The sequence below is a fragment of the Silurus meridionalis genome, chromosome 11, assembly GCF_014805685.1.
Source record: "Silurus meridionalis isolate SWU-2019-XX chromosome 11, ASM1480568v1, whole genome shotgun sequence".
NCBI classification, from domain to species: domain Eukaryota; kingdom Metazoa; phylum Chordata; class Actinopteri; order Siluriformes; family Siluridae; genus Silurus; species Silurus meridionalis.
Genome location: NC_060894.1, coordinates 21,313,394 through 21,339,953, shown reverse-complemented (window position 1 = coordinate 21,339,953; position 26,560 = coordinate 21,313,394). Strand labels below are relative to the sequence as shown.

Below are 26,560 nucleotides of genomic sequence, written 5' to 3'. Positions count from 1 at the left end.
TGAGTACACACTGAGACTGTGAGCGATCGTGAGTGAGAAACAGGAACAAGGCTGTTAAAGAAGCAACAGAAGGAAGCGGTTGTGTCAGTGAGGTGTTAAAAAACTGTTCACGCTTCACTTTGCTGTGTTTTTGTAAAACACCAATTATAGAACATTGATGACTCGGTGTAAATGTCAGGAGATTTGAACTGTTAATGTATGTAGGCATATATTTATTTATTCCAAATCATTTTACTCAAATAATCCTGCCAAAATATCATTCAGATTAAAAGACGGTGTTTTTTTTCTTGGTTTAGAGATGCAGAATTTTAAGCGCATAAGATTCACCCTCTGGACTTTTCACCTTTTCAATTTCTCGTTGAAATCAAAAGGAGAAAACCAGAGTCTTTTATGGTTGAAAAACTCATTCATGTTTTATGAGGAGCCAAGAGCGAGACTTGGATAATAGAAACGCTAGCACAGGTGCCTTGTCTTTCACTGTTCTCATTTCATTACATCATACACTTTAACAAGAACATCACACACAGGAGGTCATGTCTGGGTCTCAGAGGAACTACTTAATAATACCTCTGAACTAAATGGATCAAAGCTTAACCTGGTTAGAGAACCATGTGCTGAAACCAGGCGAAGAATTCCGGGTATGAAGCTTATTACTAGTGCAGATGAATTCATTGTTGCCTGGTGCAGTTTGAGGAACTTCTGAGCGTAGTCTGAGTATTCCTCTATGAATGGCATGAAGTTTGTTTAGTTTTTTACTGCTGGATAAAACGCTGTGTATAACAGAGAAACGCTGTCGGGGAGGAAGAATCAGCTCTAAGGCTGATAGTTATCTCAAAGTGAAGTACAAACATCTGCTCTTCAATTCAAATACATATTCTTAGTTTGTATTTTTAGTTTTGAACTTTTCAGCATCATTTCTTGATAGATTTTATGTATTTGGCTCCACAGATTTATGGAAAACTTTTCCCACTTTCTAACATTGTCAACAATTTTTGAGTTTAAACCTCATGTAGATGATGTGATTATGCTTGAATGGGATGTTTGAAATAATCAGATGATGAGATGAAAGCAAGACTATGGACTGCTTATCGGAAGGTCAAGAGTTTAAATCCGAGCACCACCAAGCTGCCAGGTCCTTCAGCAGGGCCCTTTACCTTCAACGACTCACTTGTATAAATGAGATAACTGCAAGTCGCTCAGGATAAGAGCATCCACCAAATGCCATAAATGTGACTCAAGATCTAAAATATGTAGTGTCCACACACGTGAGGTGAAGTAAGTGATACAGAAAAGAAAAAGTCACTGCAGGCCTTTATGGAAGTGCTACAGTTTTCTGATGATCGATTATGTCATTAGAGGCACTGCTGTAGAACAGAGCAAATACAAAGAGTGATGACAAGCCACCGTTCCTGCTCGACCCAGCAGTGCACACCGAGTGCATTTCTCACAGTCACTTCAAGGTGAATTAGGTGAAAGTTCACCGATGAAGTGCTGATGAACAATCATGGAGACGGGTTTTTTTTATTTGGAATAAAAAAACCAACACCACGAATCACTCGGTGAGGTTCATCCCGAGCTCGAAACGCTTTCATTTGCTTAAACGAGAAAAGCTATACTTCTAGATATTCCGTAGCGTTTGGCCACCTTGTTGTTCTCGAATTCGCTTGGCTTTCAGAACCTGAAGAGTTTTGCGTTGTTTTGCTTTACGAGCGAAACGTCTCGCAGCCATTTGGTGGATTCCACATCATTAACCGCTTAAAAGCCAAATCCATCTTGCAAAAAGTGGCGAGAAGATCGCACGAGCGTCGTCTGTGTCGGGGTTCGACGGTGATCCATCATAGAGTGTTTGGGAACATCGACATAGGCTGCATTTCCATAAACCATCATTCCAATGGCGTAGTTGAACTAATATATTCAGTACGTCATAATTCATGCAGTCGTGTGGGAAATGCAGTGTTTGACTTAAACTAAGTTACTGTTTTTGTATAAAGGAATTTTATAGGGATATACTGCAGATAAGAAAAATAAAACTAACCCTGTCAGGATAAACAAACAAACAAATAAATAATATTTGGAGTGTTTATTTATCATCTATTTGTCTGTCTTTCAGTAAAAAGTAAGGAATACGCAAGAGAACAATATCAAACGAAAGGCCCGACTCTTCTGAGAGGTGTTTAAAGCTGCTGAAGTGATTAGTCAGTGAGCTGCAGGTGAGTGTGATTAGTGAGCCGGTGAACTCGGCTGGTTGGATGTGAAAAGTGCATTGTAGAAGGCAGGGGCTTCTGGGAAATGGAGTTCACTGGAGAATGCAAAAGCTGTTTGTCATCTCATCGTTACCCTGTGCGCAAAGAGCTTTGTGATAGTCGGGTCGTTTTTTTCACAATTACACTGGTGAGCGATTAAGATGCTTCATTAACGCTCCCATGACAACAATCAGAAAACACAGCAAGAAAGCAACACTGATGGTTCTCAGGCTGCTAGCCAAGTTAATCAGCAGACCTACACATCAGTAATGGTGCTTTTCACTCACTGATGACGAAACAAGATGGATTTTCTTTCAGCGAGTACATTAATGGCTTAGAAGAACATTAAACGAATCCAATAAGGTCGTATGTCACAGGATACAGATATTCACAGCAAAAACAGAAATCAGTTAAGTAAACACAACATAGGAATATTTTTATAGTAAATTTGACAGTGTGAACATTTAAACTGGGCTATTATATATATTTTTTATGATTATTGTCACTTGCTTGATATCTCATCAAGTGTCATTATCTCCAAAATCCTTCCTAAGTACATTGTGTGATGCAAAACTGACTGTAGACTAAACCGGAGTTTAAAAACCTTTCATAATTTTAGTTTCAAAAGTCCTGATGTGAATAATACAACACATATCTCTTATTCGAGTTTGATTGATATACTCGGCTTGTCTTTGTTTAATGACAGGCTGTCCAAACGAATAAAAACCCAGTCGCGTACATTCCAGACATTTTAATCCCATATTAAAACATAGGCGTTATTCATCACAGCAGAAAAATCACATCTTGTGCGTCCCTGATTGCTGTGGAAATCGTGCCCATCTGGAGGGAGAGGACGGATGACAAAGTGGCCGTGAGCAGCCGGGCTTTCGGCAGTCCCCCTGCTCATCAGCATAATGAGGGGGAACATTTGTGAACTCACACCATCGCCACGGCATTCCCGTGACTCCCAGAGATGCTGCTGATGAGACAAGATAAAGTGAACGTATCACAGGGGTGCCAAAGGCGGTCGGATGTAAGTGCAGTGTTTTTTATTATTGTCCTTTTAGTCATATTGTTTGTAGTTGGGGAGCGAGACAACATGAGAACGTTCAACATTTTGGGGTTAAACACAGGCACGGGTCACAAATAGATAAACAAGGTAAATTAAAAGTATTCATGAAACAAAGGAATGAATGATAGGGCACCAATGCCATACAGTAGCCCCTAAAAAGTCATAAGAATTCATTTGAATTCTGTGGAAGGCAAAGGATTAGAAATGAGTGCTTTATTTCAATTTCAGAAAATGATGCTTGTATTCACGCTAGTGTAACACTTTACCGTATGAAATGAATTACTTACATATTTAAGAAGAGGGTTGTGGTTTATTTCTCTTCAAATTTGGCAAAAATAACAACATAGAATCCAATCACATTGATCTGGGTATCTGTATACCTCCAAATGAAACTGGATTCTGGACTTTGTCACCTTGCATGTCCTCAACCCTCATCCTGAACACCGGTGTCCCACAGACATGTGTGCTGAGCCCACTTCTTTACTTCCTGTGTTTCTCTGCACAACTCCAACATCTTTATCAAGTATGCATATGACACCATAGTAGTCAGCTAGATCAGCAATCGGCCTAGGAAATCCAAAGCCTGACAGCATGGGTTCCTATCTGTCTGTCTGTCTGTCTGTCTGTCTGTGGTCATCCATTAGCACCAGTCACTCGTGTCAACATGCAAAAACTTTTCAGGCACTGTACACTGCATTTTAAACATTTCATAACTAGAGTGCTGTAGAGGAAACACTAACTGCACACTATACCAGGAAATTCCTTATTTTCAGAATCGAGTTGCTTGTATTCATTTTTATTAAATCACCTGCATGCAGCTCATTCCTATTCCTAATCCATGGACACGAATATAGAGCTGCTCCCCTGTTTCTCCTTCAAGGGCTTTCTATTATATTTTGGAACGAGGATATGGGAATTCATGAGCATTCAGCCACAAGAGCTTTAGTGAGGTGAAGCAATGATGTCAGGAGAGGAAGCCTGGGGCTCAGTCAATGTTCCAGTGCATCCCAAAGGTGTTCAGTAGGGAAACCTTGACCAATTATGTCTTTAAGGAGTTTGACTTCTGCACAAGAGCATTGTCATGTTGAAACTGGTCCGGGCCTCTTATTTGCAGAAATTGCATATAAATCATATACATCAGTTCCTGACTTTACCAACACACTTGTGGCTGAATCAACGGTAATCTCCACACAATCTTCCCAGAAGAGTGAGGGTTATTATAACAGTGAATTGGATGTTAAAAAAGCACAAAAACAATAGCATGTGTCCACAAATGTTTGTTCATATAGTGTATATATACACACATGCATTCAGTTGAGGTCATTACACAAAAGTATTTTTAATTAGCATTGTTTCTTTTGTGACTGACCTCAATTTGATTACAGTTTAACTGGATTTTCTGTTTTTTTTGCAAAAGAAATTTCAGATAACTAGAAATACATGCGGAATGTTTTGTATGCTTTTATTTCTTTCACTTTGTACAAGTTGTGCTTTGTAGATGATGTATATGCGGAGAGATTTATTACAGGAAAGCTCAGCTGGTAGTGTGAAAGCTGACAGCTTTGAGGTACACTCAATTTAACAGATTAGCACAATATCTGCCAGCTTTAAAACAAATGGAGAAAAAGGATGGATGTTTTAAGCCTGGATGATAAAAAAATTTTGGTGTTTAATTTATTACAAAATAACTTGCTTTGCAGGCACGTGTCAATTGGTCCAAATTTGAATGAATAATAATAATAATTGTGGCAGGACTGCAATCGCTCGAGAGCAAGATGTGTCTGTCACTGGACAATTTTCAAAGCTGTAAAGATTAGACCTTGAACAGGGACTCGGTTTCCAGAGATGGAACAACAGGTCATATTTTAAAGCTATATTAAGTCATCTGGTAAAACACACACACACACACACACACACACACACACACACACACTCAGTTCGAAATGCTACCATATATCAGACGAACAAGTCCATTTCAGGAAGGAGTGCTAGCTTACCCCAGAAAGCTACCCTGACAGTACTCATTATCAAGAACTAATGGTTGGATTTACACACGCTGGCCATTATTAATATGCCTTCGCTTGGGGAGGTTGCAGGTTAACTACTATTCCATCTCACCTTGGACGACCTCCAGGAAAACGTGCCTAATAACCCTGTCAGCTCCTGTGCTGACAATAGCGATTTAGTGAACTTGGGGTCTGCGGAGGAGACTGGAACAGCTTTGAAAACACACAAGACCTTGGGAAAGTCCTCCTCCAGCGACAAACAGCCCAAAGGCATGTTGTGCTTGGTAAAGCACTCTGAGGACGTGGCAGCAGGGGCGCATCGGAGACACGGGGGCAGCTTTATTGGGATCGCATACAGCAGTTGAGATCAATACGGTGATGTAAGCTGGTGAAGGATGGAAAAATAAAGCAGGCGCCCCGCAGCAAAGGAGCAGATAATTGCGCCGGCCATGTGGCTCTGGAGAGCTGCTATCTATTCAAACACATTAGCATGCAGCAGACAAAGGGGCCCAGCGATAATTGGTTGGAAGAGATGAAGATATATCATGCAGGGGACGTTCTGGGACGTGGGAACACTGTTGACATCAAATTACTTTTGGGTTACAGTAGATATGTTACTAGGGAGAAGTCTTAGAGTGAAAGCGAATGGAAAGTCGAAATGGAACGATATTGCAGCTGAAAGAAAGAAAGAAAGAAAGAAAGAAAGAAAGAAAGAAAGAAAGAAAGAAAGAAAGAAAGATTTTTACATGCACATTACACAGTGAAATTCTTTCTTTGCATATTACAGTAATGTTAGGAAGCTGGGGTCTGACAAGATATAGCACCCTTGGAACAAGTTTAAGGGCCTTGCTCAAGGGCCCCAAGTGTGGCTGCTTAAACCCCCGACCTTCCAATCAGCAACCCAGAGCCTTTTGAGCTCTTGAGCTTCCACTTCCCCATATACCCCAATCAAGCATAACATTATGAACACCTGCCTAATATTGTATTGGTCCCCCCGTTTTCCTGCCAAAACAGTCATGACCCGTCGATCATCAACAGCATGAACTTCTTCAGCAGTTTGAGCTACAGGAGCTCGTCTGTTGGATCGGACCACATGGACCAGCCTTCACTCCCCACATGCATCAATAAGCCTCGTCCCCCCACGACCCTGTTGCTGGTTCACCACTGTTCCTTTCTTGGAGCACTTTTGAGGGATATTCACCACTGCAGACCATTAACATCCCACAAGAGCTGCAGTTTTGGAGACACTCCGACCCAGTCGTCTAGACGTCACAATTTGCCACTCAAATCCTTGTATTTGCCCATTTTTCTGCTTCTAACATCAACTTTGAGGACAAAATGTTCACTTGCTGCCTAATAAATAAATCCACCCACTAACAGGTGCCATGATGAAGAGATCATCAGTGTTCTTCACTTCATCACTCAATGTTATAATGTCATAATGTTTACCTGATCAGTGTATATTTCCCCATATGAGTGATTATGGTGGCCATGATACGATGGAGCCTTACATCATACCAACAAGTTTAAAATTATGTCCCGAAGAAATGGAATTGTTTGATTTCTACATTGAATACAAGAACAAAGAAAATATAAAAAGTAGAATATTAGAAATAATAAAGCAAAAACATGAGATCGGAGTAACTTCCTGTTACTCATGCTGGCTTCGAAATAATTAATATCCAACTGTACCTCAAACCAATTATATGAACTTCAAGCTTAACCAGACTTCAGAAGAAAAACTAAAAAAAGACAAAACTGTGAACTAATTAAAAAATTCTTAGAAACTGGTTCTAAGAAAAGAACTTGAGAATGAGCCAAGACATATGTAATATATTTCAGGAGTCCTTTATATTCCAAAACTATGGCGTAGAAATCCCCCACCCTGGCTGCCTCTGATGAAGGTCATTTATAATGATTAAAATCGAAATGATTTGTAAATGACTCGTGGGACTGGGAGTCCAGTGGCACCTTCAGACAAGGAAATTGCATTAGGAGTGAAGGGCGCTGTTGTGGGACTCGCACCTCCAGCCGCGTTTCCACAGCCTCCAGCAACATGCCTCCAAAAGACCTGAGTGCAGCACAAGCGAAAGCAGTTCCTGATAAATGGTACAGACGAAGCTTTTTTTTTTTATTGCTGATATGGAATTCCGGGCTGTTTCGATATATCTCGCCCCAGAGGTTCGAAAAAAACATGGATTGATAATTAACACCTAGAGCGATGTTTAGAGGTGCGATTTCCCACGAGGGTTTAAGGGTTAAAATGAATTTTTGTACCATAACAAACAACCGTACTGCTGTGAAATATATGAGGGTCTGACATTAACATATATAGTAGATGTATTCGGGATGAGAGCGAGTGTCTGTGTGCATGTGGTGAGAGGGGTTCAAAGTTCAATTAAGGTGAGAATGCAGAAGAAATGGAAGTGTCCAAATCCTCAGACTTCCATTTCAGTACTTCCTGGTACTTTCGGGATCCTGTTGTATTTTATATTTTAGGCGTTATTGCAAAATAGACAATTTTTGGCACGTCAATCATTTCTCAGGTTTTTGAGTAAATTGCATCTGTCTTTTTTAAAATGATCAAAACTCTACAGGAAATTGTTTATTTTCACTGTTTTTGTTCACACACAAACGCTGAATGATCAAAAACATAATAACTTTGGAGAAGGCTTACGCAGTCAGGCCATGCCATGTATTGATGAAAAGCTCATGTCGTGATGTGCATTTCAATTTCCGAGGAATAATGGCATAGATGCACATTTCCTTAACAAAACAATACAGTCAAACCATAATGCAGAAGAACTTTTCCCAAAATGTGAACTATTGCTGGACTCTCCTAACACAACAGGGTGCGCTGGTGTGCCTACAGGTTTTATTCCAAGCTCGGCAGAATCAAATCAATCAAATCAAGATCCGTCAACAGACAGAGCTTGGGGAAAGTGTGGAAACACCTAATCTTTAATGGTTCTGTAGACACATGCATGTTCCTTTTGTTTCTATGCAGCACGTTCTGTAAAGCTCAGACAGATTTGACATTTCTGGTTCTAACAGAAGAACTTGGCTAACGATCCATACTTCAACACCATGCAGTTCCATCTGGACTGCAGAAAAGTGGAGCCACTTCACCATACAACAAGACAATGAGCCAGTTATCTAGAGAGCGAACAGTCTTCCAGAGTGTTACATTATTTATCATGGAACGACCTGCCCAGTCACCGCACCTAAATCCTATTGAACCGCTCTGAGATGAACTGGAAGAAATCTCCATCTAGTGAAGAACACCTTTAGCAAGTTTTACAAGAGGCATGAGAGAGAATTTTAGCGGAATGTTTGAAGAAACTGTCTAGATCCCGAGCGTGTGGAAAGCTGTGATTCGTGCTAAGCGAGTATTCGAAATATGAAAATAAAGCAGAACATCAGGAAATGTATAGATTTGTTTGGTCAAAGGAACACTTAGCATACCATTACCTTTTCGTTTGATGCATAGAAACAAAAAGAACATACCTTTGTTGGTCAAAAAACACACTTTTACAGGCTCTGTAGTCTTTGACAGCATCCTACAATATGACCAAAGCATACGTGTGAGGAAATCACATGTAGCTAGCAAGATGTGCTGCTGTGGAGATTCCGTAAAGACTCTGCAGTGAAGATCATTAACATGTCCCATGGTGGAAGATTTGCTGTTTTATTCGCAATGCTATATTGGCCATTGGGGAGACAGTGAACAGAAGCTGTTAGGTTTGTGTGTCTCATCTCAACTGTTCCATGGGCAAGAGGTTATATTGTGTTAAAAAGCATGTGTGAGGTAGCCATGTGACTCGGAGATTGTGGAAACTGTAAGTTTCCATTAGTCAGACAACATCCCGTTTATTAAACATCTTTCTTCAGAGGATAAAATCCGCATTTAACAATATCAAATAGGTTTCAGAACCTTTAACCCAATATTATTAGATTTCCCCCCACACAATTGAAATATATTTATCACACTCTAATTCACTATTAGATTTCTAACTTGTCAAAATGAAGGAACACGGTTAAAACCTAGCACAATAAATGCCTTGTTGCTCCAAATTACTTTTCTTTGTCTTCTTCATTTGTGTCCTAAGGGTATGCAAACTTTTGCACCCGACTGTATCTCATCTAGAAATATTCAGGTCAGCCACCCCAATATTCAGCCCACACCTGCGTACTTCAGCAAAGTGAGAAATGAGAAAATAAGAACAGGCACAAAAGAGCAGCAGATTGCTATGTAAGAGTGCAGCTTCACATGAATGACACCGTGAGGCTTCGCTTAATCAATCGGTCTCGTATTAAATGACTTCAAACAACAGTGAGTTGAATCAGGTGTGGCTCCAGTCCCGAGGGGGATGAAAACCAGCAGCCAAACCGAGTGCTTTGTGAATAAAAAAAAATCATACTTCTGTCCTAAGACCTGTTAATAAAGCGGGGCAAAAGATTTAAACGACAATAAGGTGATCCTGACGAGTCAAATCAATCACCAGGACCTGATCTTTCCTGAGCTACAGAACAAGTGAGAGCTACTGTATTAAAGACCAGGAAGCACATCACCATGGAGGAGAGCACCTGGATGGTAGGATTTGTCAGGCCATGTCCACACTAATATGTTTCCTGTTTGAAAACGCATATTTTTACTCTTTATTTTGACCTTCAATCCACACTGTGACAGAGTTTTGTTTTAACAATGTCAATGTAGTTTTTTTTTATAAATGCTCTCCAAAATGGAAAAAATTTAAAGCGGCTTTTTTGCGGCGCAGTTTAAAGTTCGGAAAAACAATGCCGCATTTTTATTCATGAAGCGTCTTACAGTTTGCTGGTGCGCAGTACAGGGACGTAAGCATTTTCAGACTTTTCTGTGTGGATCAGCAACTTTTGGAAAAAGATTGAAAACGTTAGTGTGGAGCGTTTTTTTTTTTTTTTTTTGGCCGTTTCTAAATGTATCCGGATCAGTGTAGATGTAGCCTCAGTCACAGACTCTTTCCTCAAACAGCGTAGATTCCTAATAAAACAAAACAAAAATTGAAGAAAACGATCCAAAAAAAAAAAGTCAAACAAACGCAAGCGTAGCTTTTTAGGGTTTCTGAGTATAAAAGACAGATTTAGGCAAGTTAGATTTTCTTTTCGATTTATTAAAAAAAAATAGAAAATTTTATATATTACACTACAAAAGACATGTACACAAACAAAACACACAATAACAAAAGGGAGTAAACAAATTGTCACAAAACAGCAACACATTTTTTTTCCTGTGCTTGTAGATTTTTTTTTTTTTTTGGAACAATACTGTTCTGAAAATATTTTGTGGCATGTGACAAGCCAGAACGTATTTATGGCGAGAAAATGCATATGAGCAAACCTCACCTCAGCATCATGCATGTTTTATCATTTCTGTTCCATATGAATGTCTGTCCTACACGCCAGTGTTAATAAAGGAAGACCCGAAAGAACCTCAGGCCTTAAGATGATCAGTGATCAGATGGTGGGATCTGTCTGGCTTTCCTGCAGTTAAAAAACGCTCACAAATTTCAGTGATACGATCTGATATCTGTTGTTAGTGTGAATGGTTGATATTTATTTTGTAATAAAGCAAATCTGTAACATTAATGTCTATAGCTTTCAGGGTGGTTGAACATGTAGTGAAGTTCTTCTTTAAAAAAATTGCATGTTTCTGGATTTTACTGTGCTTCAAAATAACTGGAACCATATACAGTACATTCCTCAGTCCAAAATGAGTCCAAATATAAAGAACTTAAAGGTCACTTTAAAAATAGAGAATTGATTAATTTGTCTTTTATTCTAATAAAACTAGCTGTAATTCAGAATAACACCTTTAATAAAACACACGACGTAAAATAAGACGTTTTTTTAAGGTATTTGGCAGACGCACTTAAGGGTTAAGGGCCTTGCTCATGTCTCCAGCTTGGTGGTGTCGGGATTTGAACTGGCGACCTGCTGATCCAGAGTCCAATGCCTGATCCACCACCTCCCTACTGGTTAAAGTGTGGATGTTCAATGCAAATGAAGCGTTGGTGAACAGGTTGCCGAAGGTGCTGACAACAGAAAATGCTAATAATAAAAAAAAGCTTCACGTAATATTTAACATTAGAGGATTTATATAAATCATTTATAGCATGTGCTGATATTCAGCGTCCTTCACATCTCTCCCAGCAATCATATCACAAACCTCACCAGTTACGCTCCATGTATAATACTAAATAACACATTATTCAGAATAGCGTATGAAGATTTGCGTGGTTTGTTCTGTCACATTAGTTTAAGTTCATTTCTAGAGCGCTTTTTACAATGGACATTGTCTCAAAGCAGCTTTACAGAACGTACCAATTATAGAACAGAAAAAGGGAATTATTTGTGGAAGATGAAAAACTCCTTTAGGTGGTATGAGGAAGAAACCTTTAGCTTTGAAAAATTGTTACTAAGAAAAAGCAATCAGAGAAACTTTTTGTCTTTGATGACGGGATTCAACCCAGAACATTCAGTTAGCATACGAAATGTTTGATTCCGACGGCTAAATAAATGGAAGCACTTAGAAACGAGATGGAAGATTAAAACAAATAATAGCGACGTGCTTGCTGAGTCTCGGCACTTTATACGAGATGGCGTTCGAGTCAAACCGGGACTTTTTTTATACAGGGTATAAAAATGGATGCTAGCGTCACAATACTAGAGAGGCTAGTGTGTCCTATACCTGATAGGTCAGAGCACATGTCACGGGCCGGTCCAGAGCCTGGAGAGTTAATCAAGATGGTAGACACAATTGTTAGTGCGTGCACGGAACAGCGAATGGTGAAGTTTGTTGTGGCGTAAGGAACCCGTTAAACCAGCGGATATCTACAGAAGATTTCTCGAAGTTTCAAAGATGGCCGTCAGTGACGATCTCGATCGTGGTGGTTTCCTGATGACGAAGTGACAGAGGCTGTTCTCGGATGATGAACCTTTCTATACCGAATCTTTCTGGGTGTCAGTTAAACAAGTGTATAAACGTAGCAAAATCAATGCAGTTTTCACGCTTTGAAACTTGTTCTTTTATCGTATAATCTCAAAAGTACCGGGTCGACTTGAACTCCCATCTTATAATACAAGCTAAACTTCTCACTCTTTGAGCCTGCATGATCCTCCTACCTCAACTGACCAGTGCACTCATTAGCACAAAGCACTTATTAGTAAACATGACCTCATTAATGTATGATTATGCTCATGTAATGCTTTGGTTTGACTACAGTTTCGTGTGGGAAGATCCTCTAAAGTGATTGGAAAACCACGAGTGGCCATAGCGGAGCTGTTTAGACGTAATGATATACAGGGAAAATACAGATTTTCAGTAACGGCTGTTCATAAAGATACTGAGAGCTACTGATTTTATTATTTCTTTTAAATGTATATTTGTATTTGCAACTGCAGACAAAGAGTTGTAAAAGAATATGCCAGGAAAGTCTGGGCAAAATGAAGCGCAATAGAAATCAATCGCACAAAACCACTTGTAGAATCCAGGACATCAAGTGTAAAATAAACTCGCTGTTACTGAAAAGTACTAGGAACATTTCTCGTTTCTATGTCAACATCTTATTACTAATGGTTTCCAGCTAAAACGTTAATGAACCCCAAACATGGATGAATTCGCTTCAGCTAACTGTACACTATTTACATATAAATCATAAAGTTATAACTGGAGCCAAATATTTGTTTTATCGAAGCTTGTACTTTTTTTGTGTGTTTCCCCCTGGATTAAGACATATACTGTGCAAATGAAAACTGTACACACACACACACACACACACACACACACGGGTGCACACATTTCTTTCAAAAAGAAAATGAAATCAGTATCAAGCTTGAAATCGAATATTGCTTTGTAATACACAGCCGCTTCATCCTTCACCGACTGATATGGTTGAAGCCTTACTGCATGACCTTTCCTCCGAGTGAACATGTGGAATAACATCTGTCGACGTAGGTAGACTGGAGATTTTGTGACTTTTTGGAGGTAATAATATTGTTGCATGAGGTTTTGAAAAAAGTGCTATACATTCAGCCCAGAGACTTCCACCAGACTCCTCAGTGGTCCTACCTGGAACCACATGTGCCACACTTTTCCAAACGTTTCATTGCCAACACGTGTGACTCGGCCGTGTCGAGGCCGTCAGGAGGCTGACGGGCTGTGCATAACTATACCCATAACTCTCCGTCCAGCCTTCGAGTCAATCCTCATTTTGTTCCTCAGGAATATCGAGTCCTTTGAGAGTTTATTAATAGTTCCATATTCAATAAATAAGTGTCCCTGGTTTAAAAACAAACAAACAAAAAAGTGCTAGGCTTCTACTGTAGGATCGAGCAGCTCTAAGAGATGCCTCAGACAGGAATAGTGGCATTCGTCATCTGGACACGCATCTCCTGGATGCTGTTGAGAATCTTTTTCTGGTGCCCAGCCAGAGTGACTCCAACCCTCCTTACGTCTCTGTAAAACAGTCAGTAGAATAATTAAACACCTCGTGAGTGTTAAACAGAACCGCGGTGTGTTATTGCAGGTACGATGTGGCCTGAAATAAAAAAATCTGAAGTGTTTTTAAACCTTCACGCCTGAGCAATTTGCCAAGAATCTTTTTAGCACGTATTAAAGAACGATATGCCATACAATTTATTTATTGATAGTCACAGTTAATGTTAGTATTTTATTCACAATAGAAGGTCGAAAACATATCGAGGAGATTTTTAGGAGAAGAGACAGCTTTGAGACGGGGCAATGAAAGTCTGGATAAAGTGAATTTTATTAAAACTAAACTGTAGAAATATTTTACAACTAATTAGATGCCCAAAATAAACGAATAAGTTTATACAAATAGTACATTTCTGTTTTACAGTTATTTCATAAAATGTCTACGAGTCTTTTATTTTGTTGACTTCATCGTTTTACCAGCCATTAACAAGTGAGTCTGGTTTTAATAATGCTTTCAATTAATTATCATTTAAATCTGGTTCAGACTGGATTATTGTTTTGGAGGGTCATATTTTGTTTGGTCTGTGGGAATAATAGTTATAAACAAGTTGCAGTTTAGTCTGCATTCACAATGTCATGTCAAGTCAAGTTTATTTCTATTGCGCTTTTCACAACAGACATTGTCTCAAAGCAGCTTTACACAAATCAACAGTTAAGATGAACAATGTGTATTTATCCCTGATGAGCAGCCGTGGCGACTGTAGCAAAGAAAAACTCCCTTAGATGTTATGAGGAAGAAACCTTGAGAGGAACCAGACTCAAAAGGGGAACCCATCCTCATTTGGTAAAACAATGTTTTACATTCTTGATAGAATTGTCACGAAGAAAAAAATCTCTAGTCATTTCAAAATATCTGCTTTTGATTATAGATGTAAAATTCTGCACATAAGGGTCAAATTAAATGGAAATCCTGTTTTACATTTTTAATGCCCTTATATTGCATGTAAATGTGCATCACGTAAAACAACCCGCTGGAAAAAAAAAATGACAACAGCAGGGAACTTACTCTAAGGTCATCTGAGTGACTACGTCCAGTGATGTGTATCCACTTTCCATGAAAAGCTTGGTGTATCGACCCATTTTTATGGCATCTAACCACTCCCCAACAGAGCTGAACGCACTGCCATGCTCCACTAATAAATTGGACACCCTGTGGAAAAGAAAAAAAATGGACTGTTGAACAAATGGATGCATAAATCTAACATTAGCATGCTACAGGAAGACTGTACAGAAAATATGAACACAAGCCTAAGTATAGGCTTCTTGTGCATGCATGGACGCATGTAAATTATGCAAATAATGAAAAATATTGTGTGCACCAAAAGGAACAAACATTAGGGAAATGCACTCTTCAGGACATTCAATATATACATACAGAATTCGCGATTCTTATATCGATGCATAGTCACCTACACGATACATTGAAGATGCATAAGAAGCAGCTACTGATGCAATGCGATACGATTTACCTCTATTACGATGTAGTGTGATTTTATTCTCATTTGATTCAACACAATGCGATTCAGTGCAATACGATTCAATGGAGATAATCTGATGCTCTGCAATTCAATATAGATCTTTTTTTTCTTCGGTTCAGACGGACAGCAAATCATTAATTCATTTGATTGCCTTCTGAGTTCTTACTCATGGCCCTTTCACAAACTCGCAATAAAAAAAGGAAGATGCAGCTCTACCTCTGCCATGTTAATCTATATTCTATGTGACTCTCAGGACACGCCTCAGGTCATATTCACGTAGCAGCAGTGGTGCTGAGAAACAGTTTACTACTAATTATATGGGAACATTTTTTTTTTTTACTGATGCAAATATGTTAAAAACGATACAAGTGATGCAAGCATGGTACAAATAACAACTTGTATCCAATGCACACTTTTTAAATCGATGCATCACATCGCTAACGTTTATGCCGATGCACCGATCTGAATCAGTGAATCTTACTATCAATAATTTTATATATATTATATATATGATATAGACTATTATTTATTTTGATATACTTTTTTTAAAGTAAATAAGCCCCATCTATTACCATATCTGTAAAAGAGCTGAATTGAAAGATTACAATTAGAACTCTCAATACCTTCAAATAAAAATCAATCTTATTAAATGTAACATAATTCCATAAGACAATTTCAGAAAACAGATTCCATCGTGTAATAAAAAAAAAAAGTACAGAGCGATTCGTAATGCAGAAAATATATTTGATACCATGTAATCACCGTAATTGGAAGTCATTTGTACGCTGTCACTTCCACTTAACTCTGCATTAAATCATGAAATACCGGCGCTTATTTGTTTCAAGTGTCATTAAATCTTGATTTTCTGTGTCAGCCATGTAACAAAAGCTGTTAACGCTGCATTATCGGCATTTTGCAGACATGACGCTGTTTGTCAAAATACCACAATTAGCGTTTATTTGAAACAGAGCTGGACCTTGTGTTTATACAACACTGGGATGAAAGAGTCACAAAGAATCTGAAATAAGAAGCAAAATGAGAGAATGGAACATATTTTTGGTTTAGGTGTTGCTTTGGTACCTGTTGGTGGGACTGACTAAGCTGCTTGGGTTGCGGATGAGCTTGTCCAGGAGGCTCACTATCTCATCAAACTTGGGCCTGCTGTTCCTGTCCTTCTGCCAGCAGTCCATCATGAGTTGGTAGAGAGCTGCAGGGCAGTCCATAGGGCTCGGCAGCCTGTAGCTCTCCTCTACGGCCTTTATCACCTGACGCATACAGAAAAATACATTACACGCTATAATAATTATTTCTTTTCTGAATGTTTTAGACCTGAAAGCTTTTTCTGGACCTGCTCATTTACCCATATGAATTTATATCAATCAAATCCATGCACATATGACATTTTGGAAAGACCTATAAAATTTACAGAAGGTCACAAAAGTATTGGGACACCGACTTTTCCAGTCATATGTGGTTCTTTCCAAGACTGTGTGGAGGCACACAATTGTATGCATGACCCAAACCTGTTCCAGCATAACAATGACCCTGTGCACAAAGTCAGCTGAAGATATGGGTTGGAGTAGAAGATCCTCCTGCTATAGAGCTCTGACCTCAACATTAATGAACACCTAACATCAGGCCTACTCAACTCATCTACATCAGTATCTGACTTTAATAACACCCTTGTGGCTGAATGAGCACAAATCTCCACAAAATCTAGTGGAACATCTTCCCAGAAAAATGCTGGTTATTATAACAGCAAATATGGATCAGCACTTGAGAAAAAGCACATGGTCAGGTGTTGGATCAAGTCTTGCTCAGACAAAGTAAATGTAAACTTGCGGACACCTGGTTATAAGTACGGTATGTGCTTTTTGAACATCACGTTCCACATTTAGTCCCAATTTACTCTTCTAATTCCCTCCACTCTTCTGGGAAGACGTTCTAGAGAAGATGTTCATCAGTCACAAGTGTGTTAGTAAAGTCAGGTACTGATGTAGGTGAGAACGTGAGGAGGCCTGGGGTGCAGTCAGTGTTCACATTCATTCCAAAAGTGTTCAGTAGGGATGAGATAAGAGCTCTATAGCAGGCCACTCAAGAGCTCCCTATCCAAACCATGTAAAGCAGATCTTCATGGAGCTCACTTTTGCACAAGGGCAGGTTTGGGTTTCCACATTTTATTATACCTCATCCAAAGATGTCCTATACAATCTTGTGTCTTCGGCTTAGTGGTAACAGTTTAGAGAAGAACCATATGGCAGGAAAGTTCAGGTGTCCTAATACTTTTGTCCTATATATATATATATATATATAATCTGTATTTAGTTTGGAAGGGAAAAAAAAGGAAAAGTGCTTTTTAAATCTCTTAAGTGTTAAGTGGTTCGATGAAAAGTGATGTTTTTTCAATCTACCAGGATTGAGATCTAGTGCACAAAGTTAGATTGAAAGGTTTGCTGACATGTTCTTTGTTTATTTGAGCTTGAGAAGCCTACAACAGCTAAAATCTCACTGCTGCACTGGGCGAGATGCCAAACTCTCATCTCTCTCTTCGCCTCCAACAAAATTCTCTCACTACGCTGGCGAAAAGAGAGAAGCCAAAAACAGAGCAGCTTAGAAACCAATCCCCAGCAGCAATGTCTAGCTGAAGAAGAAAAAGGAGAGCGCTAGAGCAAGTGTGAGAAAAGACAGAGAGAGAGTGAGAGATATAGGGAGAGGAGAGGAGACAGGGTGGGAGCAAGGGGAGAGGGAGTTGAGTACAGCAGAGCGAGGAAGATCTGAGGCAGCTCTCATGAAGGCCTTAAATAAAACATCAAATAACTTTCTCTTTCCCAAGCGTGTGAAACAGATTAATGATGGAGAAGAGAGGAGTATCTGAGGCGCGAATGAAGTTGTCACTGGCAGGCTAGGAGGGGAGAAAAAAGGTCAGTTCTGCTTGACAACATCATGACTTGAAATTGAACCTCCTTTTGGGACCTTCTCTGAAAACTTCTGCATTGTGTCCTTCTTTTCAAAACTACTCACACAAACACACAATTCTGACATGACATGACCATCATGTAAAAGAGAATGACATTGAAAACTGCACTGCAGTGGAACAGACAACGATAATTAATTATCAGACCAATTTAAAACAATCCCCCATCAACCACTCAGTGATCGATGCAGCTGCGTGCAAGTTTCTGCAGAAACATTAAAAATGGATCTCTAATTCCAAACAGATTCGAAACATCTCAAGCAAAGTTCACCGAGTTCACTGCAGTCAGAACTCCAGCACAATTCAGAGAACATTTTCAAAGATGCCCTGCATCCCTGAATGTACTTTTCATAGACTGGCAGCCTTTTGAGCTTCCCACTGGGTGTTCGACTATTGAATATCACAACCCCTTTAACCACTTGCCATTGTTGTCAAACCCACTCCCGTCCCCTCTAACCGTGCTCAATAACGTCAGCTGAGTCCACTTTTCACTGCTATCCACACAAGACCCCATTTTTCAGCCGCATCTTAAACACTATTCACACACACACAAATTAAATGGTTCGGGATGACAATTACGTTACGGCATCTCCAGGGTGAAGGAATAATTTGTAGTCAGTTCTCACCAAAGACATTCGCACACGATTCATCATAAACTAAAATGACTGGCATTTTCTACTTTTTAACCAAAATACACCTTGTCTATGTTTATTGCAAATGATCAGGAAGCCAATAACCTGCATGTTGTTTTATTTGCGCCGGGGTTTAAGTGTGTTTCTGTGCATGCAGTTTAGAACATATGTCAAGATTATTTAAAAATACGAACACTAGCTATTAGGGGCGTACGAAAATATCGGTGCACGTGAGTATCGCGATATTTTGTTTGGCGATACTGTTCGAAAAATTATTATTATTATTTTATTTTTTTTACAAGATTTGTGGCACTCGTTTCGTTTTGAGTTTATATCCTGACCGCTAGATAGATAGCAGTCTTCTAATCTCTAAACAGTGACAGAAAGTACTAGCATAAGCGCACGCCACAAATGTTAGCATTAATATCCAAATGTTTCCTACTGTAAAAACAATTATGGGTATAACTTCCGCTGGTACAGGTTTCATGGTATGGGTAGGTTTAAGGGATTAGGGTTAGCAGTGCCGTTGTAGATGTATGTAATGTAAATGCTAATTCCACTGTGTTCTGGTTAAACATATTTTTTTTAGCTATGGTGGTGTGTTCTTAATGACAGCTTTCCAAAAATATTTCTAAAATAATGAAAATCCCAATACATCGCCTTGTTTCCAGTATCGCAAGGTATCGCAAAATATCATATCACAACCCCTGTATCGTGATATGTATCGTGGAGTCAGATTCTCGCTGATACCCAGCCCTGCTAGTTACACTGCATACGCGATATTAGACCTGATTCCACAAAAGGTCTGCTTTCAAGAATTCCCTTTTGACACAAACGGGAATTGAAATGTATTTTGATGAATTGTATATTCCATATGCATATTTAAGACGCTGCAGAACAGCTTTTCACATCAATAAATCAATGTTTAAATGTATCGATTATACAATAAGTGGATTAATATCATATAATATTAAATCGTATATATTTATTTTCTGCAATGGAAAATCACGTAACCGTATCAAGGATAAATTGTGCATGTCATTAAAAGCTTTACAGAACACCAATGTATTGAACTTACATCTTGATTGCTCATCTCCCAGTAGGGTCTTTCACCGTATGACATCACCTCCCACATGACAATTCCGTAGCTCCACACGTCGCTGGCGGAGGTGAACTTCCTGTAAGAGATAGCCTCCGGTGCTGTCCATCGGATGGGAATCTTCCCTCCCTATAAAGCAAACAGAGCAGAGCATCAGAATCAAACCTTGATGAACGTGTCTCACTTTCTATTCACAGCTGGCAAAAAACGAGCATGTCGAGCTGGTGAATACGGGAACGGGAAGAACGCGAGACATGGACGTCTGCCATTCTGGAGCTCTCAGAACCTATTACTGAAGTGCATCTTAATTTGCTGCTCCTTAGTCTGCTCACACACAAACAAACACACACACACACACACACACACAAAACGTGACATGCCAAGGTGGAAAAGGGAAATAATAATCAGCTGAATTACAGCTGCTGACACTGAGATACTAATTATCTCTTTCAAAGCGAGAATCCTTCAGTTCTGTGTTATTAACGACAAATTCCGTCTGGAGCTCTTCCGTACGTCTGAGCTGGATTCAATACAATCACAGCAAAAGGCAAAATCCACCTAATAGTGTTACGTCCTCCTAACATTATAATGCTGTCAGAGAAATGGTGAGCTGCAGCTCAGCACAGGCTACAGACAGAACACGGAAAAGCAAGTGCCATCGAGCAGGAGTGTGCTAGAGGCTGTTCTGCGCTGACAGAAATGGATGTGGGGTGCTGGTTAATGGCAGCGGGGTCAGCCGCTTAGCGGGATAGTGCAAGTCAGCACGTACGCGGGTGGTGTAGGCCGCCTCCGGGTCGTCTTCTAGCACTCGAGACAGGCCGAAGTCGGACACCTTACACACCAGGTTGCTGTTGACCAAGATGTTGCGGGCGGCCAGGTCGCGGTGCACGTAGCCCATGTCAGAGAGGTAGCGCATGCCCGAGGCAATGCCACGCAGCATGCCAACCAGCTGGATCACCGTGAACTGCCCATCATTCTTCTGCAGGGGAGACAGGAGATTATTTGACATGAATTGGAGAGAAAAAACTTGCAAAACACCAGACCAATATGTATTGAAAAAAGAGGTCTGATCCATTTTAAAATTTTCAACCAAATATAAATGCACGCAGATTTTTTTAACTCGCTATACATTATATAAAAAAAAGCAGTGGGACACCTGAACTTTCCTGACATATATCTGCCACAAACTGCCCCATGGAGATATGGTTTACATGGTTTGGAAAGGAAGATCTGAAGTGGCTTGCTATAGAGCTTCCACCCCCTACTGAACACCTTTGGGAAGAAATGGAACGCTGACGCACCCCAAACCTCCACAAGCGCACTCCAGAATCTAGAGGAACATCTTCCCAGAATAGTGGAGGAAAATATAAAAGCAAATTGGGACTAAATGTGGAATGCGATATTTATAAAGCACATACCGTACTTATGATCTGGTGTCCACAAACTTTTGGCAATATAGTGTATGACAGATCACAAGATGGTGCATTATATGGTGCATTGTCTTAGAACATTCTACTAAACACTTAAAGACAATCAAAATTGTCAACAAATGATGCATGTTTTAGTCTTTTGAAATATATTTCAGTTTACATGATGTACTTTGTGTCTTACAAAGGCCTCTAGATCAGAAGTTCCTAAACCATGGGGTCGTGACCCATTACCAGGTTGTGACCCAGTAGCAGGAATGTATTCTTCTATTCCTTATAATTGTAAGCTTGTCCCTAATGAGTGAGCCAATGGAGACTGTGGAAAGGAAAAAATTCCTTAGATGGCATGAGAGGAACCTTGAGAGGAACCAGACTTAAAAGAGATTATACTTGTGCTATTCAGAAAACATAATTTTCACACTCACAACAGATTCAGCTAATTATTAAACAAACGAAACAAACATCCCCTGAAAGTCTTTTTAGTGGAGGAGGTAAGAAAAGACCAAGCGATGGTGATAACAGAGGGAGAGAGAGAGAGAGAGAGAGAGAGAGAGAGAGAGAGAGAGAGAGAGAGCTACTGATAATAAATATTTTCCAAACCTGGTCAGTAGTATAACATTTTTTGCCAACCTTTGCACTAGAAGCAAAAACGAAACGATCTAACAATATAGAACGTGCGATTGTAATGACAGCTACAGCTGCTATAAAGCTCTTATAGTCACATGACAAATCATGATTATAGCCTGCCATAAATAAATTCATAATTCAAGCCATCATATAGACATTTGTCACAAATTCATGTTATATGAATAAACACCAGCTACAGACTTCCACAATCTCTGGAAATCTGGTCATAGCAGAGACATATTACAGACGCCCACACAATAACTGATGGACAAAAGATTCTTCATTGAAAAAAACCTACCATTTAAAAAAAAGATGTTGGAGACAAAAAAAAAAAAAAAGGTTTATGAAAAAAGTGTCAGGAACACAACCTCAGTTTGAACCTAAAACACCTATAACAAGAGATCTCGAAATACTACAGCCATAAGATACAGACAAAAAAATCATCCTCATTTTAAAGAGCATTTATAGTAAAGAACGAGAAACACACACCTTTAAAAAGGTGTCTAGAGACCCGTTCTCCATGTACTCCGTAATGATCATCACCGGTTTGCCTTAAGGGAGTAGAGACAATAAAGCATGTGCATTATTATACCATAATAGATGGAAAACTCATTTTACTACAACCACAATTTCAAAAAAGTAAAAATTTTATTTTAAAAAAATATTTTGAATTTGATGGCTACAACATGTCTCAAAAAAAAAAGTTGGGACAGGGCCGTCTTTACGACTGTGCAGCATCACGCCTTCTGTCCGGACACATCTGGGAACTGAGGAGACAAGTTGCTAAAGTTTTGGAAGAGGAATGTTGCCACATATGTGTCTGATACTGGATTCTAGCTGCTTAACAGTTCTGGGTCTTCTTTGTTGTTTTTTTTGTTTTATGATGTGCCAAATTCTTTATTCTTTAATGGTAACAGGTCTAGGCTGCAGGCAGGTCAGTTTAGAAACTGGATTCTTTATTTGTAGACAATTTTTCACAGATTGGTGAAGCTCTGCCCATTATTACTTCTGAGAGACTCTGAGTCTCTAAAATACACTATTTATACCTAATATATATATATATATATATATATATATATATATATATATATATATATATATATATATATATGTTTTTTTTAAGAAGTTTTCTATGCTCGATTGTAAATAAAATATGTATTTAAGAGATTTGTATTCAGTTTCTATATACACACCGTATATATATATATATATATATATATATATATATATATATATATATATATATACATATTATACTGATTAATATGCAAACACACTTACTTTTAGTGACCACACCCTCTAGGTGGATGATGTTAGGGTGATCAAACTGGCCCATGATGCTGGCCTCACCCAGGAAGTCTCGTCTCTGCTTCTCAGTGTAGCCTGCTTTCAGTGTTTTAATAGCCACCACAATCTCTCTTTTCCCTGGCAGTCTTAATGGCCCACTACACACCTCTCCAAACTCACCTGACAAACAGGATACAGACATGAGCGAAGACACAAACAGGGAAGGATGAGAATGGCTTATCAAGTTAACAGGCATTTTTTACATTGGAAGAAAATATGAGTTTATTTATATCCTAGACTTCATGGTACAATAAACCAAAAGCACCATTCTGTTTATTGTATAAAGAAAATGATGTGAAAATCTCAGCACAGCCTTCCATTTCTCGCTCACTCAATCTGCAGTTTAATTCAAATTCGCTGTGTTTTCTTACTCACCGGCTCCGATCACACGCTCTATTGTAATGCAAGGCACATCAATCTCCTTCGCAAACTCGTGAATAGCTTGGTTAGGATCTTCGTAGGTGTGAGGATCAATATATGTACGCACTCCGGGGAATTTGACTAAAAGGAAAGAGAAATATAGAGAAAAAAAACAAGGGAAAGGAAAGATGAATGAAACACATGACTGCTTTAGAGCTTTTTCTGGAACAGCAGTTATGTAAAATTGTAGACTTCAATTTGGGGGATTTTTGGGGGATCTTTTTTGCATATTCAAAAGAACTGTTACTGAGCACTGAGCATGATAGTTGCCACTGCTGGGCCCTTGAGCAAGGCCCCATAACCCTCAATTGCTCAGTGTAACTAAGATAACTGTAAGTCGCTCTGGATTAGGGGCGTCTGCCAAATGCCATAAATGCAACATGTCTGGTAGAAGTGTATACTTATTACATGTCTTGTAAATACCAAATTTCCTGTTATTTTATTTATATATTAATATATTGTAGTAAAATTCTTTTTTCACATATCCTAGTGATGTTAGGAAGCTGGGGTCAAAGCGTAGGTTCAGCCATGATAAAGCACCACTAGAGCACAGAGGGTTAAGAGCCTTGTTTAAGGGCCCACTAGTGGCAGTTTGTTTATACTAGGACTTGACCTTCAACCTCCTGATCAGTAATCCAGAGCCTTAACTTCTGCCCTACACCCACTTATTGTTATATGTTATAACAACAACAAAAAATAATGCAAAACACTTATACTTACAAGAGATCACTTATTCCTGATTGGTACAAAACATAATGACTAGCTGGACTTTGTTTGAACCTCCATGCAGTATGTGCTTTTCTCTGGTGACTTACTGTGGCCATTGTGAAAGTGCATCTTCTCCTCATCGGGATCCTGTTTCGCTTTACTGTAGCCACAGCGCCTGGCAAAGAGAACAAGTTTCACTGTTGAGAATGTGGTCAGTTGCACTCCAAGACATGCTTTGCTGAGAATCGCTCTCTATTTCTCTGATCTTTTTTTCACTTTTGATGAAGAGCTGCTAATTTAATCTGCTTTAACCGGTATGAGAAGTACCAGTGTGCAGAAAGACAAGTCATGACTTTATCTGGGTTTCAGCATGCACACACTTACGCTCGCACACACACACACACACACACACACACACACACACACACACCAGGTTTTTCTCCCAGGCTTCAAGAAGTCACATCATCTTGTCACAACACTCAGTTTCAGTGTTATGACACAGTGACGGCTCATGCAGAGTTACACAATGACACCATGAGACGACCCCTAAAAGTACAGCAGACCACTGTACGGAGACTCGCTGTCACTTTTAGAGATGGACAACTTCATTCAGGCCTTTTCGACTTTAATGACAACTCACCATTGTTTAGGCAAAAATTCTAAAATGTCATAATGCTATAAGTAATTTTTATTTTAAAAAAACACCCGAACACTTAAATAAAATTAAACCAGGAGCACAGATTATTCCGAAAGGTTAGTTAATGTAATTTTAATCTTCAAAAATAAACTTTCACAAATTAAATTTATTGGCACATAAATCGGTGTGTTACACATATATAAATGCTAGCCAATGCTAATTCATTTAACAGTTTCTCAATTTGGTGGAAAATGAATTAAAATAACCCAGCTCTAGAACAACTGGTCCTCCTTTCTTTTTTTTTTAAGTGTGAAAAAAGACAACAACAACAACAAAAAAACACCTACTAATTGGTTGCTAGCATAAAAACCTGCTTAGCCACAATTCTTTTCCTATTTCAAAGCAAATGTAGCCTTTGTTTTCTCTGTTTCATTTAGAGAAGATTAGTGTAGCGTTCTCTGATTGGTGCTTTGCTTAAAATATTTTTAAAAAATCCTCCATGATTTATTATGGATGGAGTTTTTTTTCAATTGGAGCAGCACCTTTTAAGAGAAATTCATGAAGCTGTACATAAAACACAAAATGGCATTGACAGGAAGTGTTTTCTGGTACAGATTGAGTAGCCACAGTGACATCGTGCTCGAAGTGTGAGGCGGCGACTAAACAAAGTTGTGGTCTGGCGCATAATATGTTTGTGAGGAAACTCAGGTTTCAACATAAGCTAAGGATTGCATACGGTGGGAATATGTGTTCCGTTATACCTCTAATAGGCAATTAACTAAAATTGGAGTAAAAATATAAAACAATAGATCATAATTGAAAATATTGGCATGTCCTAGGACTTCTGGCGGAATGTCACGGTTTGGTCGGAATAATTATTATGAGGCACCACCTCATGCTTGTATGCTAGGTGATTTGACAGACATACTAATGTAAACAGAGCTGACAGCCACCAAAAAATGAAAGTTGTACTTTTTCTGCATGACAAGGCACAGCTAATAATTACACAGCAAAGTGTGATATCGGTATTGCGCTGACAGGCTGAATGTGTCACGGATTCTCTCAGGCTGTCTGACTGCTCATGTTCAGCATTACCTGCTGGAACGAGATGGCGAATGCAATACAGCTCATTCATGAGGCCCAGAAAAAAAGCCTATTAACTACTCTGATAGCTTCCTTCACCAATGTGTGCTTCTAAGCTATACCTTAGAGATTAAAGGTCAGTTGAGTGTCGAGGCTGGGGCGAAGAATGATACAGCGATACAGCTCGGGGGTAATTGCTTCAACGTGCTCTGTCCTTGAGGTGTTACGCGGCACCTGCTTAAACAATCGTGGTTGCCTCTCGTGTGGTGCGAAA

At 39.2% G+C, this 26,560-nt stretch overlaps 1 protein-coding gene across 1 annotated transcript in view; it reads right to left on the bottom strand.

The window, feature by feature from the left end:
• Nucleotides 1-10,513: 10,513 nt before the first annotated feature.
• The window catches only part of LOC124393506 (ephrin type-A receptor 5), a 57,407-nt gene continuing 41,360 nt past the window's right edge, over nucleotides 10,514-26,560 (bottom strand). The window contains exons 9-17 of the mRNA XM_046861399.1: nucleotides 24,674-24,741; nucleotides 23,814-23,939; nucleotides 23,373-23,558; nucleotides 22,581-22,642; nucleotides 20,807-21,016; nucleotides 20,017-20,166; nucleotides 16,413-16,597; nucleotides 14,861-15,004; nucleotides 10,514-13,815 (exon numbers count right to left, since the gene is read on the bottom strand). Coding sequence (XP_046717355.1) covers nucleotides 13,710-13,815; nucleotides 14,861-15,004; nucleotides 16,413-16,597; nucleotides 20,017-20,166; nucleotides 20,807-21,016; nucleotides 22,581-22,642; nucleotides 23,373-23,558; nucleotides 23,814-23,939; nucleotides 24,674-24,741 — 1,237 coding nt within the window. The 3' untranslated portion in view covers nucleotides 10,514-13,709. The remainder of the gene's footprint in view (nucleotides 13,816-14,860; nucleotides 15,005-16,412; nucleotides 16,598-20,016; nucleotides 20,167-20,806; nucleotides 21,017-22,580; nucleotides 22,643-23,372; nucleotides 23,559-23,813; nucleotides 23,940-24,673; nucleotides 24,742-26,560) is intronic.